This window comes from Trachemys scripta, chromosome 2, assembly GCF_013100865.1.
Source record: "Trachemys scripta elegans isolate TJP31775 chromosome 2, CAS_Tse_1.0, whole genome shotgun sequence".
NCBI lineage: Eukaryota > Metazoa > Chordata > Testudines > Emydidae > Trachemys > Trachemys scripta.
The window spans coordinates 258,268,546-258,287,720 of NC_048299.1; the positions used below are offsets into that span (position 1 = coordinate 258,268,546).

The following is a 19,175-nucleotide window of genomic DNA, read 5'->3' on the forward strand; positions in this document are numbered from 1 at the left end:
TTAGTTGTGTAAAGAGCAAAAGACATAACCATCATGTAAAATAAACCCATATCACTAAGAATATACCTAGACTCCATGTCACGTCACTGGATTTCTACTCTGATAAGAACCTACCTGCAACGCCCAGGATATCTGCTCCCGCTCAACAGAAGGGAGACAACACTTTCTTTTTCTGCTAGCTATTTCTCATTGAAATCTTGAGCTAAGAAGAGATTTTGTATATGGCAGATGGAATTTCTATAAAGATAGTCTCATCAATTGGACCAACTGCCAAATTATGAAAAGACCCCACTCATTTCATGTGGGAAGAGGTCATTGCATGTTTCTGTTTCACTGTTCAAAATAGAATAACCAGAGTCCATGCTATATTTTCATACTAATACACACACACACACACACACACACACAGAGTCATGAACATCTAAATTAAACTTCTCTTTAGCTCGATATTGTAATGTGAATACTTCTGTATTATATCAGTCATTTGTTGACTTGCAGATGCAAGTTTGTGTGCAAAAAGAAAGTAATGTAATGTCAAGTGAACTACATTATAGTACATGCCAAACTAAAAAATTTTTGGAGCTATTTCAGTACTCAGAGCAGCAGATCCTATAGACTGTGATTCTGTAACTATACAGCAGGAAGAGAGGTTGTGTGTCACTATAACTATCATTAATAAAGGAAGAAAAGCCACATTAAATTTACTTCCTCTAGGGTTTTATCTTAAGAAATGAGCTATTTGAAACAGAGCTATTTGGGTTCTGGTGAAACTCCCCCCTAATGAAATGTTTGTTAACCTCAGCCAACTGGCCTGGGTTTCAGCCTCAGGCTTGCAGGGATATCCTGGTGCCACCCCCACCAGCATTTTTTCTCCCTGTCACTTTTCAAAGGGAAAAGCTTAAAACAAGAACATCCTGTTCAATAAATAAAAATAACTCTTTTGGAGTTTTTTTGGAAGAGTGACATTGGCCACCAGTCTAGTGCTTTGTGAGATCTGGCCAATTCACCCTTAAATGGGGCAGATATCATAAAAGAATTTAAAAAAAAATCCCATTTTAAAAAATTTAAAAACCAGACTTAATTATTGGAATTAAATACAGGTTTATGTTTAAAACTAAACATATTTAAAATTAAATTTGACATTCTGACAACCTATGTTAAAGCCTTTGCTCACTATAATCTATTATAATCAGTTAAATTAAATGTTGAAAAATATTAAGCGATAAATGTTTGCTGCTGAAGTTTTAAAGACTGTCAAACCACTAAACTGATGGAAGTCATTGGGTGAGCACCTGGAATCAGAGTTTGTTGAAATGCTAAACAGTTTTTGATAGTTTTTCTGTCTTAGCAGAAGAAGCTACTGCTAAGACAGAAAAATGATTTCCTCCATTTCAGTTTATTCAACTGGTTCAGTTCAAGGACTATTTCATTCAAAGTTAAGAAATTAGTTGAGAGTTGAAAAAGCAGGAAAGCCTGTTTTCCTCTTCCAACCTATGACAAGAAATTAGGTGTGAGAAGGAGATCTACTTATTCTAAAATTGTGAAGGACATAGTGACCAGAAATAATAAGTTCAATCTGTTAACTACACAGATTACTTCTTTGGTGTAATAAAATCAGCCAGTTTTAGATGCAAAACATGTTTTGATAAAACAGAGTTTTTTTCCTTATCCAGCACAGAAGATAGTTTTATTTAGCAATTTAAAAAAAATAAATACTGCTTTCATGCATTTAACTGAATAGAGCTTGACACAAATGACAAGTACAAGATCAATCATCTAGTAAATAAAGAAATGCATCACTCACCTTAATACAAATGCAAAAATTAAGAATCTGAATAAATGTAAAATAAGCTATATAATTGCCCAAATAAATGTGTGATATAGATAGTGTATCCTCCTGGCTAGTTTAAAAAAAAACAAAACCACCCACGACCAAATTTAGCATAAGAGCTGTATTTAGTTGCAAATCAACAACTTTCCAGTGGCTACCAATCAATGAGAATCAATGCATCTTTAGGAAAATAAAGTGCACGTGCAAAACAAGATTAAAATCAATTATTTAAATTACAGCTTTAAATCAGCAAGCAAGAAACCTTGATTTAAATCCACCCACCACATCATTAAAAGTCTTCATTTACCTAACGTGTGTGTGTGTGTGTGTGTGTGTGTGTGTGTGTGTGTGTGTGTGTGTGTGTGTGTGTGTGAGAGAGAGAGAGAGAGAACGAGAGAGAGAGAGAGAACAGCACCATTGTAACAGGATCTGTTTAAATGTGACAACATAGTCCTACTATAAAAAGAAGTTACTAGTGCAAAACTTGTGCTTTTGGGGGAAAATCTCTGTTTTGGATGCTCATTTCCTTTATTCTGCCATTAAAAATGGAAGCTAACAGCTAAAATTCTTTACACATTGTCAAGACAAAATATCCTTACACATCATCAAATAAATATCAATCTAACAGGTGCCACTTAGAACCTGCCTTCTCTCTCTGTGCTCAGAGGCATGCTTCAACGCATGCTGTTAATGGCCCTGTGCTGCAATACACACTTTAACTACTGCCATAAGCAACCAGAATTCCATGAAGTCAATGCAGTTGCTCCTGTCTACTCGAGTGGTGATATTTGGCCTGATGAGCTGAGATAAGGGAACAGTAGTTGGTTTAGAATTCTCAACCTCCGCCCTTTAATGTTTTTGAGGTCTTTTTTTCATAACTGGATTATGGAAAAATAAGAAAAAAAAATTTTCAGCACACTGATATCTATAAAGCACATGTCAACAAAAGGCAACAGAAAATTGTATCACTTCACCTACCATTTTCTTTTCTTATAGTTTTTGTGCAGATTTGAAACGCCTGTAATTTGTCTCCAAGTCAGATATAAAACTGCAATTACCAACTAAACAAAAAAGTTTAATTGCAGTTCTAGTGGTCACCATTAGGCAGCCTGCAATATTTGCCAACAGTTACAACATAATGAGAACAATGTGTCACATGAGGTATATATTCTGTATATGAGAATCAAACTTTTCTGAATAACTTTTTTCTTAATAAAGGATGGGCAGTTTCCAGTACCCTGGTTCACAATGAATAGCGCTGCTTTCAAAATCACAAATTAAGTTTGTGAATGAGAACAAGAAATCAGAAAATTTGGGACTAGAGAGGAAGGAAATCGGAAAAAAAAATCAAGATGGACACAGGAGCCAGCAGAAATTACATTAAGCATAATGGATAAAATTGAGGAAACAATATATAAGATCATACAGTGGGACTAACAGTGAAGCTATTGGTGGAAAAAGGTCTTTCTGAAACTATCCTTGGCTGTCAGTGAAAAAACAAAAGTAAGAGACTTCAGCTCTGTGTAGGTCCATTCAGCAGTGTAGATTTTAAAGTTTGCCTTTTGACATACTGCTAAGATTAAAAGCAATCACACACCAAGAAAAGAGCACACACGTGTGTATGCACAAACACACCCTGATCCTGCATCTATTTGTGTGGTCTCTGTATTTGGGTGGAGTCTCATTGACCTATCCATATCAACCCAACCATATGCCACTAAAGGCTTTATACCACATTTGTGCATTTGGTGTTTGCTACATGTCCCGCAGGCAAAGAGGGAAAGAAGGTTTCTTCTGTTTTTCCAGATTAATTCATCTTTAAATCAGATGCCTTAGTTACTGTGAGAACAAACAGCATTTTAGAAACTTACAAAACTTAAACACCCCAGCCCTCCAAAAAATCTGATCTCATAGGACATTCCAGAACTAGGAGTGTTGTATATTTCATTCTTTGTCCAACAGTATAAGGTACCCCTTCATAGCCCTGATGAGTTGCAAAAATTGGCCCTTAAATCTCTCAGTGGTCCATGATGAAATGTTACCCATGCTGCATCTCAAACCATTGTAAGAAGAAGAAAATATTACTCTGGCAGGTGGAATGGTCTCTTTGTTTGAATCAGGGCGGGAGAAGTGGGAGGAAGGATAGAGCGCCATTCAGAGAGAGAGAGAGAGAGAGAGAGAGAGAGAGTGTGTGTGTGTGTGTGAGAAAACAGATTCTTCCCCCACCTGACACCCCCCCTTCCCCTCTCAGGCGTGCTCCCCTCCCTCCCCCAGCAGCTTGACTCCCCTGGCCCATGAGCCCCTACACACACACTCACACACTCTAAATTTGAGTGAGTGGGGTTGCAACCTGAAGCATGGGGTTACAGTGCTACTCAGCTTTGGTCCAGCCAAAAAGTGGTTGGGCCTTCACCTTGGTGGCCCCGTCGGCTGCTGGCTTCTCATTTTAATGGCAATAGCTTGAGGCTACCAGGGGTTTCAAATGTTGGAAGTGGTTCCCATGGAGATGAATTATTGGGCAAAGGCCAGGCAAGGTGGTCAAAAGTACATCATAAATTGCATTTATCACATTGCACTGCTATGTATTATATAAATGTCAAAACTACAGATATGATGTGTGCATTAGTATTATTTAAACACAAGGGACTAAAAGCAATCACAGACCCAGAAAAGAACACAAAAAGAAAAGATAAATCAATCTTTGTGATGGAAAACGTAAATTAAGTATATAAACCAACAGTGTTCCATTTGCAGTAGTTTTCTCCACTATCTCTCATCCTTTCATTGTACAGAAGGAAACAAATTACATGATAGTTACTTTCTTCAATTTGTATATAAAAAAAACCCACACACACATTAAAATTGCATTTTATATTTTCAATTCAAGATGCAGACAATTAGAAAAGACTCATCTATCTAGATCTCTCCAGAAGAGAAAACCTGAATCCAGATCAGATGAGAAACAATACTACGTGGATACAACAGAGAGCGAGAGGATAGAATCATCCAATACTGCGGAACCATGTTCACCAATAGCAGCCAATCCACTTTATTACTTTGATACTCAACAATTATTACAAGCTTAATCCAAAGGACAAAATGCAAATATTTTCATCAGGCACAAACAAATGCTTCTTTAACCAGATTACTTTGATCAGCACAGTTGTGTGTATATAACTCTGATGGCTGACTTTGCAATACTAATGAAGCATTTCCCCTCCCCCAGGTTTCCTGATGGACATCCCTGGAAATTAAATTTTCAACTTCTCAACAGAACAAATAGAGCACAGACAGCAGTACTGGAAGTTTCATCATACTGTGCTGCTGGTGCATCTCAATTTTGACTTGTGTACTAGTGTAGCTTAGTTTCAGCATCCACTTCATATCTGGCCTCTTTGGGTGTGTCTACACTGCAATAAAAGACCCCTGGCACAGCTGTGGCTGGCCCGAGTTAACTGGCTTGGTCTCACATTGCTCAGGCTGCAGGGCTAAAAGTAGCAGTGTAGACATTTGGGCTCAGGCTGGAGCCAGAACTCTGAGACCCACCCCCGTCATGCGGTTTCAGAGCCCAGGCTCCAGCCCAAGTCTGAACATCTACACTGCACTTTTTAGCCCCGCAGCCGGAACCCCATGAGCCAAAAAGTCAATTGACCCAGGCTCTGAGACCCAGCGTCACAAGTTTTTTATTGCAGTGTAGACATACCCTTTGTTGAGAATGCAAATAAGATTCAGACTGATGTGGAAACCTGTTCAGTAAGGATTCAAGTGAAACTAACAATTCACTTGACCTGAGCCACTGAACAGACTGCAAATTGCAACTACTTTTTGTTGCTGTCAGCCTGGGTTGGATTCAGTTCATTGGCTTACTGAAGAAAAGATGATGTGAGTTTTAATTGCATCTGTTTATAAGCAGGTATCTTAGATAAACACTATTATGGTGAATTCACAGTAAGCTTCTGTTAGCAAGCCAGGATAGTGTGCAAAATATCAAATGTTAATTGATTATAAAAGTAAAGGTTTCAGAGTAGCAGCCGTGTTAGTCTGTATCCGCAAAAAGAAGAACAGGAGTACTTGTGGCACCTTAGAGACTAACAAATTTATTAGAGCATAAGCTTTCGTGGACTACAGCCCACTTCTTCGGATGCATATGCATATGGGCTGTAGTCCACGAAAGCTTATGCTCTAATAAATTTGTTAGTCTCTAAGGTGCCACAAGTACTCCTGTTCTTCTTTTTATAAAAGTAAAGTTCATACTGGTTGTGTATATATCAGTAAATTTACTGTATCATCTACTGCAGGAAATATACTTATTTGTTCAAAGTTATTCAAAAATACTGTTATTGACCTTTCATTTTTTACTCATTCTATCTGCTCTAGTAACCCCTGAAGTACCAGATTCGGTAAAAATATCAATCTCCCACTCTGCAGAAGTTCCTCTCCACCCTTCTCTCTTCACCCCCCCCCCCCCCACACACACACACACACACACAGTTTTTCAGGGCTTACAGGGTCCAAAAGATTGGCAGGGCTTTATAGAATCTGGCTCAAAATATTTTACATTCTTCTATTTTTTATTCCACTTAAAAACATATCTGCCACGACCATACAGAGAGACAGGTTATTTTCCAATATCAAAAATGACTGAAGCATTCACTTATATTTGATGAGTATCTCTACTGCACGCGAAGAAGAAACTAAAAATTCAGGTCAACTTACAAATCAGGACAGACAATTTATTGGTCTTTAAAATTCACATCTGAAGTATGGCTATTCACAGGGATGTCAGATATGGAGAAGTTGATTGGGTACATTCTACATCAAATTAGTTAATGCATCATACTAAACTCAGGGTATGTCTACACTGGCTACAGCACTGTGCCGCTTCAGTATAGACACTTATTACAGTGATGAGAGGGGTTCTCCCATCGCTGTAGGTAATCCACCTCTCTGAGAGGCAGCAGCTAGGTCAGTGGAAGAATTCTTGCATCGACCTAGCACAGCCTTCACCGGAGATTAGGTTGGCTTAACCTCGTTTCTCAGACCGTGTGGATTTTTCATACCCCGAAAGACGTTGCTATGCCCATTGAACTTTTCAGTTTAGACTAGCCCTCAGTCGTCACAAACTCATGTTAAAGCACAAATCCACACTGGTCCACTCAGTCACTATTCTATCCTGTTTTAAAATCACTCTGCAAACTTACCTCTTTTGCAATGCCTGCAATAGAGCAATTCAACTATTTTTTACTCTTTTCATAGAGACAGATATAAAATAGTGGAAGCACCAAGTTATGTATGTGCCTAGTGTAGCTATACTTTTCTATTGCTGCAACACTCCCCCCACCCCGCTGTTGCTTTTTCTCATTGTCCATGACTGTGTGTCTCCTGTGACATGCACATGTCAGGGTTCTGTAAAATAAGCAGTGTTCTGAATTTACCTACCTTAGATGTTTCTGGTTCCACCTGCTGTCTCTTGGGTGTCCCTTTTGACTCAAGCACCTTCCGAGTATTATCATTCTTACGCGAGGGCAACTCAACTCCTTCACCTTCAAGTGACAGGTTAATATCTTCTGTGTGGACAGGACGATCAATGCCATTAGGATTCAGATTGCAATGGATAGCTGAGGAAAATTTGACACATATGGCTTAGAGAGAACACTGCATTGGAAGGAATAAAAATAGTCTAATAAGGGAAACATTTATCATGAATTACAGATAGTCACAGGTATCTAGGGCTACTTCTGATCATGTCAAAGGTATCATAGCTTGATATTGAGACAGGATATGGCATTTGTGGAGGAGGAAACAGAAGGAAAAACAACACTGCATAATACTATTCTATTCAGGTTACTGTAGCATACCTACTGAGGTACCTGAGCATCTCTGTGATCCAAGTGCCTTATCATATAGGTCTTATCAGCATGAGCTAAATGCATCTCATACATTTATTGCAAAGTCACACTGAGTTGGGATGGAATGGAAAGTTTTTTTTGTTTTTTAAAGTGTAAAACCTTGTTACTTGTTCCATTAAGTTCTCTGCTTAATAAAAGTACTTCAATTCCTAAATAGTATGGGACACACACATGGGGCATGTACAGCAAATCAGAAGGCTATTCCAATGAATGAGAATAATGACTTGCACAGCTAATTGTCTCCCCTTAAACCCTATGCACCACTGAAAATTAACATTTCCACCATATGAACAAATTAAAGGAACTTAACACCTATGAACACACACTCCTATACATACTAAAGACGCACAACCAGAAATAGGAAAAAACAGAGAAACTTGCAATGGGATTTAGAATTCTGTTGATATTTTAACTGGGTTTTTTTGGTCTGAAATTGCACGTTCCCATATTTATGGGCTGACAACCTTTTATACAAACAGATAGACTTTCAAATAAACTGATCCTGAGGCTGCTTCCCGTTCATGTAAACAAGTGCTCAGATTTTTACCTTTTACTTTCCGATTACTGTACTTTTTTCAGACATTTATAATTAATGGTCCAATCTCCCTCTGTTTGCAAAAGAGATTAGCACAGGCAATTTTGTTCAATATTTCTTCCTAGGGGGAATGAAACTGAAGAGCCACTAAAGAAAACAATATAGAATTTAAATGTTTTTGCTTTGCCTACACATTGGTGGTTCTGCCGCCTCCTCTCGTTCTAACCCACTGGTCTCATTTCTACCCGCCATTAGATCAGCCTTGAAAAACTGTCATGGACAACCGAGCTAAAGCAGCATGAGCCCAGAGCCTGGGAGCAGGTACTCTCTTACTAGAAAGCCCTTTCATTAAACCCCAAATGCCCTTTTAAAATCTATACAGCTGAGATTCCAAAATCTTAGTCCAGCAGAAGACTTCAATTAGAAAACAAAGTTGAAGCACAAGCCTGGGAGCCAAGAGATCTGGGTTTCCCTCCTGGAACTTCTATAAACACCTCACATGTCGGACACGCTACTTCATCTGCAAGTGTGCCGCAATTTCTTCCATCTGCCCACTGACTCTTGGGTGATTATCGAGTGATTGGAAGTCATGGAGGTAGAGTTAGGGGAAATTCAGTGTATGAGATTGAAGGCACTACAAAAGTGCAAAGTATCATTGAAAATCTCAACCACATTCTCCTACAGTAGAATATAGTCTTTTCTTTATCCCTTTACAAAGAAAACTGTTGTGGTGCTGCACAGAAACTATCAGGATTAAATGTTTTCTTGAAATGGAATAAAAATAGAGAATTAAATGTAGTAGTGGTAATAAAGAGCAGGAGTGATACCCAAAGGTCCTATTAGGATTATTTCCCATTGTGCTAGGCATTGTAAAAACGTATAGAAAAGCACAGTCTCTTTCCTGAAGAATTTACACCCTAATCAAAGACAAGATGCAACAAAGCAGTGAAATTGACATGGCTGCCTGGCTCCCAGCCCTGAATGGGGGTCCAGCCACCCAGGGCTTCTCACCCTGGCTCCCAGCTAGGAGCGGAATCCATTCTTGCCCAGCTCCCAGTCTAGCAGCCTCACTTTCTTGTCCATTTCATGGCTCCTGCTGTGAAATTGGCAAGACAGCCCATGTAAGTAAGGCAGTGTCTTCAGACACTTTGTCACCCTAACTACACCGACATAAGCTCTACACCTCTCATGTAGGTGAAGTTATTATGTCAGTATAATAGAGCACTTACAATCGGCAGGAGGAAGGCTGTAGTGTAGACACGGATATTGTGACGTTGTGCAGTCTATATGGTTTTATAAAAACTTGATAATAAGTCAATATAATGTAACAGATAGTTTTAGAGAAAATACGGTAATATGTGAATGTAACGTAACTGGGATATGCTTCATGTAAAAGGTCTCTTGTAAGGTATCATTGCAAAGCTTATAATCTACTGAGTATGATCATCTGATTTGTATAAATGTACCACTCTTGTATCTAAAACTAGAAATATAAAATGTAACTCTGAGGGCCTATTGTAATTGTGTAAAGTGTGGACCATTAATGATGGTTTGGAATCTTGATGACTCCCATTGTCTGCAGATGGCTGTATTTACCTGTGAGTCTTCCTGTATGTGTGTGTGCTGGCAAGTGAGTAATGAAGTCTTGCAGTGACATGTGATCATGTCACCTGAACTGGAATCCATCTTTAACCTAGTGCTTTTCCAGTGAGGGGGGGTGGAAACCCAGAGAGACAAAGAGTTCCCGCCCTATGCAAAAGATATATAAAGGGGGGAAGAGAACAGAGAGGGAGAGGAGCCATTATGAAGAATCCCCTAGCTACCACCTGAGCTGCAACAAGAGCTGTACCAGGGGAAAGAATTGTGCCCAGGCCTGGAAGATGTCCAGTCTGAGAAAAACTTACTGAAGCATCTCTGAGGGTGAGATTATCTGTATTCAGTTTGATTAGGCATAGATTTGCGCATTTTATTTTATTTTGCTTGGTGACTTACTTTGTTATGTCTGTTACTACTTTGAACCACTTAAATCCTACTGTCTGTATTTAATAAAATCACTTTTTATTTAGTAATTTACTCAGAGTATGTATTAATACCTGGGAGAGCAAACAACTGTGCATATCTCTCTCTCAGTGTTATAGAGGGCGAACAATTTATGAGTTTGCCCTGCATAAGCTTTATGCAGGGTAAAACGGATTTATCTGGGTTTAGACCCCATTGGGAGTTGGGCATCTGAGTGCTAAAGACAAGCACACTACTGTGAGCTGTTTTCAGGTAAACTTGCAGCTTTGGGATAGGAGATTCAGACCCTGGATCTGTGTCTGGAGCCAGACGGGAGTGTCTGGCTCAGCAAGACAGGGTGCTGGAGTCCTGAGCTGGCAGGGAAAGCAGAAGCAGGGGTAGTCTTTGCACATCGGGTGGCAGCTCCCAAGGGGGTTTCTGTGATCCAACCCGTCACAGATATAATTAGGTCGACATAAGCTGCCTTACATCAACCTAACTGTAGTGTAGACCAGTGTAAAAACAAACAAGAGAAAGGAAGAAAATGCCGGTGTTTGGTGGAAGAGGAACAGGTGGTTACCGTGATTAAGCCACCTGAAAAACTTGAGGGTTCAGAGGCACAGAAAGATTATTTTGCCTCAGTGCAGAGACTTGAAATTTGGCAGGGAGTGAGAGAGTGGGGAAGTGTTGCTCTGGTGTCAGGGACGGGCCCTGTGCTATTCATGTTGAATGGCAAGAGAAGATATACTGGGTCAGGACTTTCCATCCTCAAGGCAGAGGCAGACTGTCCTGCTGGCTGTAGTCATATGCCTATATGATCCCCTCCTGCACACAGAAAAGGACAAATTATTGCAACAGCTCTGACACTAGTATAGCAGTAGTCTCTCATGACACACCCTGGTCCAGGCAAGCAGTTGGGCAGAGAATGGGTAGGAGATGATCATCTATAAGGAAGCACAAACCCTGGAATCTAGAGAAAGCTGAGTACTCAACCCCATAGATCTTGCATGGCAGTAGACTTGTTCATCCTCGCTTAAATGCCCTGGCCTCTGCTACAGAAGCTCAATAAGACCAATAGTCTTCTCGTAGCCTTTGGCTGCCAACCCCCATCTGTGCTCTAGCTTTCTCTAGGGGAGACACACAAAGCACACAGTGGAAGTTAATGCTGCCTCAGGTAACATTCTGATTCTCCTGTGGATTGCAGCTCCTCTGCTCTATCCCTGCTTGTACCCATTTCTTTCACACAGCCCAAAGACAATGCAGATTTTTAATTTATTTTTCATTGGGGGGGTTGGGGGGGAAGAGAGAGAAGACATCTTGTGAGGCCAGTTTGATTTGCTCCTCACTGTGCCATGTCTGAAGGGAATAAGTGAGCCAATATTTCATGATTCCGTGCAAGCATAAACATCACCTAAAATGGTTAAAATTAAATGTAATTAAATTAAAAAAAAAAAAAAAATCACATTCCCCACTCTCAGCCCATCCTCCTTTCAAGGTAAACAACAGTTTATTTCAGTTATGCTGCATAGTGGGATCCTTCAGGACACAAAAGTAAAAGATGTGCAGTGATGCTAGCAGTGATGTGACGGGCAGATTCAGATTCCAATGGCTTTTTACTGGAGAGATGAGGCTTATTCCAAACAAACACAAGCTGTTTAAGAAAAGCCCATTACAAAATTGTTGATATTATGAGGAAGGAAGGAAAAAGACATTTCAAGTTTGCCATCCTGTGTTTTTTTGTTTGCTTTACCATGGATTTAAATGACTACACAGTTAGGATAGACTAAACACAGAGTAAGCAAATGTTGTACTGAATTTGTTCCTTCAAAACACCATGAAAAGGGTCATTTAGCTGAATTCATTTTGCTTCGGGAGCACTCCTCTACTTCCCAGTGCTTTTATTTTTCTCCAACCCTAGGCCCACCCTCGCTCTCGCACATACAAAGAATGTTTGCTTGCACTGACCTGTTTTTTTCTGCCCCACTCTCAGTAAGCTTAGAATAAATAAGTCAATTCCATCTACAGTATTTACTCAGACAAGTTTAGGGTTCCCCCCCCCTTTTTAATTTTAGTGTCCATCTCTCTCAATATTTGTTTAGGATAGGAAAAGAAGTCAAGGTCAGGTTGGTGGTAGCTAACCCAACCTTTTCCTTACAATCAACACAGGGTAATAGCTTTCACTTTGGTTTAGCTGGTCAAGGTCAACTCTAGGCTCCTCACAGGAGCCTATTACTCAAGGGAAAAAATAGTATTTAGCTAACACATGTAAAAGGGCCTTAGCATAACTGAGAATTTGTCTCCAAGAACTGCAGGGTCAATTAAGTAGAACTCAACAGGGAAGAAAATTATCCAGGTGTTTTGTGGAAGTCAACTCATGACGTGGGTCTCTGCTTCTCCACCATTTCCCTCTCCCCTCAGCTTGCTGTGAAAGAAGTCTCTCTCTATTCTATCTCCCCCCCCCCCCATATTTTTGAGTCTTCCCTTCCCTATGAGTAACTCCTGCCCATGTTCCTGCTTCTTCTCAGAGCTGTTCCATTAAGAGTGAGACTTAGCTGGTTCTTCTCAATTAAAGAAAGCTTAGGTGCCATCAGCTGCTGGAGAAACCATTAGGGAAAGCTTCCTTCTAACCATGGGCAAGTGAACTTTTCAGGCCCTGAACTCCCATGATTGAGAAGGAAGAGGAGAACCACAGGAGCAATATCGTCAGCCTTAAGCATTCAGAAATTATGAGTCAAGTCCCCCCAAAACATCAAAATCATGATTTTTAGTAATAATAAGGGAGTTCTTTTTTATTTGCCTGTAAGGATTGTTCAGCCTTTTTCAAGCTTTCCTTCACAACCATATGAGCCACAAACCATTTCTTTTCGATTTATTGCTCAATTTGTATAAGCTAATTGTCCTGCAAGCTGATCTATATGGGCAGGCTTCTGTGCTCATAGAAATCTCCACTAAGTTCAAAGGGGTTCCATGGGGGTGTAGGATCTTGACCATGCAGTTTGCAAAATCAAGGCCTAAATCTGAATTCAAATCTACATTTGCTTTCTACTACAATGTATTGTGCATTCTTGCATAGTGTGCAAGAAATATTTCATAATTTTACTAATTGCAGTGGAAATACTACCTGGTGCTTAAAGAGGTAAATAGATCAGTTAAACAACATTAAAGCATATTTGGTGAATGCTTTAGCTGTATACAGTAATAATCAATCACTCTACTCAGAAAAGCAATGAGTAAGAAGGTGCTATTTTTACTCACTGTTCTGCTCTGTGTATATCACAGTCTAATCTGCTTGCTTTTGTTATTTAGATTTGAAAAACAAATACCAGGAGAGCCTGTCTTAACTGTGACAGTGTACCCCATAAGGCTTTATGGTGAGGGGGTGCTTATAAATGTATGTATGACATAACTGGAATATGTTTTGTGCTGCCTGTGCCATGTAACATATCTCCGTAAAGGTTATGGTCTACTATATCTATTCATCCTATTTGTACACGCACACACACACACTATATATATATATATATATATATATATATAAAATTTTCTACTTAAGGTTAAGAATATGGCTGTATGCTTGCTTGGTTTCTAAGTAAGCTTTGGGAGGCATTTGGTCAGCTTCTTTAGGAAGGAATTCACCAGGTTTAAGTACCTGATCAGGAAACACTTGGAGAACAATGCATCTTGGAATGCTCCAATCCACATAAGAAGTCTTCCTGGAGTAGGGTTACCATATCTCATAAATAAAAAAAAAGGAGGACCCTCCACGGGCCCTGGCCCTGCTCATTTCCCCACCCCTAGCCCTGCCCCAACTCTGCCCCTTCCCCACCCTAACTCCGCCCCCTCCTCCCTCCCACTCCCAGCCAGGGGGAAAGGGCTGCCCCAGTGCTACCGGCTTCAGGGTTTGCCGGCCAGCCCCCAGACCCTGCGCCCCCAGCCGGCGCTTCCCCAGCGCAGCTGGAGCCCAGGAGGGGAAGCACCCAGCCGGGGGCGCAGGGTCTGGAGGCTGCCCGGCAAACCGTGAAGCCGGTAGCGCTCGGTCTTTGGGCAGTCCCTATGCCCCCGGACTCTGCGCCCCCAGCCGGGCACTTCCCCTCCCGGGCTCTGGCAGCGCAGGGTCCGGAGGCACGGGGCTGCCCGAAGCTGGTAGCGCTCGGGCAGCCCAGCTCTTAAACAGAGCCGAAGAGTCGGGGAGGAGCAGAGCCGCCATTTTCCCGGACACGTTCGGCTTTTTGGCAATTCCCCCCGGATGGGGGTTTGACTGCCGAAAAGCCGGACATGTCCGGGAAAAAGAGGACGTATGGTAACCCTATCCTGGAGACATGCAAGATACCATGTGGACAATGGCTTCGGCCTGTAAAGACTGAGTCATGCAGGGACATGTGACTTGCCCAGGTAACTCCAGAACTCCATCTTGGAGCTGGACTTTGCATAGGAGGAAGGAAGGGGGTCTCCACCCACGATAGAGAGTCCATTTAAACCCGTGGGAGACCCCTCCATTTTGTCTTCAACTGGCTAAAGAAGGAGCCTCTCCACACCCCCAGGATACTTGAAGGAAACTGAAACAAACGACAGTAACTATAGGGGGTCTGAGTGATTGCTGGACCCAGGCTAAAAGGAGATTAGCCTGTAAAAGGGAGCATTCTGGAACTGGTGAGGAACTTATCTGTATTCAGATTGATTAGACATGGATTTGCGCATTTTATTTTCTTTTGCTTGGTGACTTACTTTGTTCTGTCTGTTACTACTTGGAACCACCTGAAACCTGTCATTAAATCCTACTGTCTGTATTTACTAAATAAAAAGTGATTTTTATTAATTTACTCAGAGTATGTATTAATACCTGGGGGAGCAAACAACTGTGCATATCTCTCTCTCAGTGTTATAGAGGGCGAACAATTTATGAGTTTGCCCTGCATAAGCTTTATGCAGGGTAAAATGGATTTATCTGGGTTTAGACCCCATTGGGAGTTGGGCATCTGAGTGCTAAAGACAAGCACACTTCTGGGAGCTGTTTTCAGGTAAACTTGCAGCTTTGGGGCAAGCGTTTCAGACCCTGGGTCTGTGTTGGAGCCAGACGAGAGTGTCTGGCTCAGCAAGACAGGGTGCTGGAGTCCTGAGCTGGCAGGGAAAACAGGAGCAGAGGTAGTCTTTGCACATCAGGTGGCAGCTCCCAAGGGGGGTTCTGTGATCCAACCCGTCACACTAACCTCTAAGTGTCCATTAGAAAACTTAAAATTCCCCATGAATTAAAAAAAAAAAATTACTATTTAAATCCCTTGCAAGATCTTCCATACTCAGAAATTGGAGACAGCCCCAAAACGTAGCTGTCCCATGCCAAGAAATAACCCCATACAACCTACATGCTGTCCCTCCACAAAATCCCATAAAGGTTGGAAAGGAGAGACAAGCTTCGCTGAGTGTCGGAAAGGTTAACAAACCAAAGCCACAGTGAGTAGAAAGCCAGAAAGGTTCCAACAATCTTATTAGTCACCCCCAACCCACATGTACATCAACTGAAAATTCAGCAGGTTTTCAACATCCCCCAAGGCAATACAAATCTTGCCAACATCTTAACAATCAACCTTTTAAAAGCCTCATCTAGGTTCTTCCATCCATCTCTGCCTACCTGGCTCTTTATTTATGGATGGCTCAAAACTCCTTGTTAACTCTTTCCATGAACCATTTGTAAGTTTCCAGGTGCTTGGTTTTAACCTGTTTCTTCAGAGCTAATATAAAGTAGCCAGACAGCATTCCCTCAAGGGATGTCTGCCTGACAAGAACTCTCAGGCAGTTTTAGCAGCCCTAAAATTCACTAAGACACTGGCAGACAGTGTTTCCCTTTCCTTGCTCATTCCGACCCTAGAGATTGAAAGTCTCCGATCAATTGATTTAGATGGGTGTCCTGACAGATCAGCCAAACTAGTGGGGAAGATACATGTGAAAGGCCATATGCAATAGTAGATTTCCACTTTTCCAAAAGCCACTATCTAAGAAATTCTGGATTTCCTCCAAGAATCTGGATTATTCTACACATTGAATCTGAACTGAGCATTTGCCACATCCCTAGCTATGCAACAAGATTTAAAAGGTTAGTGGACACAGATAAATCTCAACCTATGGAACTCGGTGGGATTAAGATTTGATTTGGACTACTTTACCCAGTGGAAGACCATTCAAGGTAACCAATGTGTATACTTGTCAAGTGGTCATGCCAGGTGTCATAAGGGTAGCATAAAATCCCTCCTTTACCTGTAAGGGGTTAAGAACCTCAAATAACCTGGTTGGCACCTGACCAAAAGGACCAATAAGGGAAGAAGATCCTTTCAAATCTGTGGTGGGGAGATTTTGGTGTGTGCTTCTTTGTTGTTCTCTCCAGGACAGAGAGGGACCAGGGCAGGAAAAGCCATGTCCTAAAACCCAACCTGAAATAAGCATCCAAGATTACAAAAATTGTAAGTAATAGCAAGGAAATGCGTTAGCTTATCTTTTGTTTTAGCATAGGGAAAATTCACAAGCTAAGAGGGAGGATAATTCCTGTTTTTTGTAACTTTAAAGTTTTGCCTAGAGGGGAATCCTCTGTTTTAAATCTTATTACCCTATAAAATTATCTTCACCCTGATTTTACAGAGGTGCTTCTTTTACTTTTTCTTTATTATAAAAGTTCTGTTTTTAAAAAACTGATTGGTTTTTAGAGTAGCAGCCGTGTTAGTCTGTATTCGCAAAAAGAACAAGAGTACTTGTGGCACCTTAGAGACTAACAAATTTATTAGAGCATAAGCTTTCGTAGACTACACCCGAAGAAGTGGGCTGTAGTCCACGAAAGCTTATGCTCTAATAAATTTGTTAGTCTCTAAGGTGCCACAAGTACTCCTGTTCTTTTTGATTGGTTTTTAGTGTCCTAAAAACCCAACGGTCTGGTCTGTGCTCACCTTGTTTACCTATTTGGTTGGTATATTATTCTCAAGTCTCCCCAGGAAAGGGGGTGAAGGTGTTTGGGGGGATATTTTGGGGAAACAGGAACTCAAAGTGGTCCTTTTCCTGAATCTTTGTCTAACTCACTTGGTGGTGGCAGCGATACTGTCAAAGAACAAGGAAGAATTTGTGCCTTGGGGAAGTTTTAACCTAAGCTGGTAGAAATAAGCTTACGGGGAGGGGGGTCTTTCAGGTGGGTCCCCACATCTGTACCCCAGAGTTCAGAGTGGGGAGGGAACCCTGACACCTGGTCTACACTAATGAGGTAAATTGATCTAAGGTAGGCTAATTAAGTTACATAACTTAAGTCAACGTAGCTTAGATTGATTTACATACATTTTCCCGCCAACATCGCTTCCTCCTCTCAGGGAGATGGACAACTGATAACAGGAGAGCGCTCTGCCATCAACTTACCACATCTTCACCAGACCCACTAAATTGACGCCGCTGCATCAATCGCAATGGCGCTGATTTAGTCAGCAGTGAAGACAAGCCCTCAGACTCTAATGAGTCAGTCTGTTTCTAGCTTTCAATGGGCTGTTTGTCCTCTAATTGTTATAACTACCCGAATAAATTGGCTTCTGGAGCCTGAGCCCCAACTGGTGTAACTCAGCCCAGCTCCACAAACCTGGCCAATTTACACCAGCTCAGAGTGTTGCCCAGGGCATAGACAGATCAGCCGGAATCGAAATGCTGCCTATGGTGACTAGTAACAAGTATGATTGGAATACTAGTAATATGCAAAGGCAGCAGCTTCAGAGTTTGTCTAATCCCATTTCCACCAATCTACACATCCAGTGGCCAATCAAATCAGTAGAATCCACACAGTTGGTCAGTCAGGCTCCATATCAATCATCTTTTTCTTGTACATCAATGCAGATTATATGTAGGTTTATACTAAAGTTTCTAAGGCTAAAGTTTGGTATTACTTTATTAAATAACATCTGTCTAGACATTTGTTACTATTAATCACTGTAAACTAGGTCATCGATACAACAATAGTGTCAAACAATTACAGAGGAGATCGTAGTGGAAAATATAGTTTCAGCAATATCTGTGCTGCTATTACTAATAATGATAAATTGGCAATTTCATTCTTTAGCAATCAAACAAATCCAATCATCTTTCCTCTTTCTAATGCCACTGACAGCCATACAAAAGGTCTACTTTGCACCGGAAAAAATCCCTTACTTTCCTATAGAACAGAAACCTATATAATATACACCTGCTCAGTTTGAAGTCAGATGTATGAAGGACTGAGTCAGAATTAACATTTTAGGTCCTCATCTTGCAGTCATTTATACAAGCTTAATTTTACTCATACAAGAATTTTACTAATGCAACATCGATACTTGTCTACTGGAAACTAGTTGGAGGCCACTAGCTCATTTTAGATAGTTCGCTAAGTAGTCACTTTCCTACCACACCTGAGATTAGTTTAACTAATGATCTAGAATAAAAGATAATCCATTACCATTCCTTGTGCCATCCAGATTCCCCCCCAATATGCTGTATTTTATTACTATATTCTATAATCTTGCGACCTTAGAAATGCAAACTCCTTCTTGCGTAAAGAGAGCAGCATTTAAATCATTAAAGTTAAGACCACTAGAATGACAGCCAAATTACTTGGAAGAGTTATTTGCCAATTCCATCTAGGATTCATAATTATATTTTAATATTTCTCAGTATTAGTTGCTCTCTAATGTCATGCTAATGACTGGGAGACTCATTGCAAAGGACTGAATCTTATGAATTTGTAAGTAAGGCTCTGATCCTGCCAGGAGCTGTGCGCAGATGCAGGTCTATCTGCAGTTAGCGCATTGCATAATCAAGCAAGGTGAACAAACATTAAAAAGGAGCAGGGGGTGTGCATCACAAAACATACTTGGTTAATTAAATTTTAATAACTGCAGTATAATTTGAACTA

The 19,175-nt window shown here is 40.8% G+C and overlaps 1 protein-coding gene across 2 annotated transcripts in view; it reads right to left on the reverse strand.

Annotated features, from left to right (window-relative positions):
• The window catches only part of SAMD12 (sterile alpha motif domain containing 12), a 224,960-nt gene that overhangs the window by 195,538 nt on the left and 10,247 nt on the right, over nucleotides 1-19,175 (reverse strand). For both annotated transcript variants that reach the window (XM_034763510.1, XM_034763509.1), the window contains exon 2: nucleotides 7,271-7,449. In XM_034763510.1, coding sequence (XP_034619401.1) covers nucleotides 7,271-7,449 — 179 coding nt within the window. The remainder of the gene's footprint in view (nucleotides 1-7,270; nucleotides 7,450-19,175) is intronic.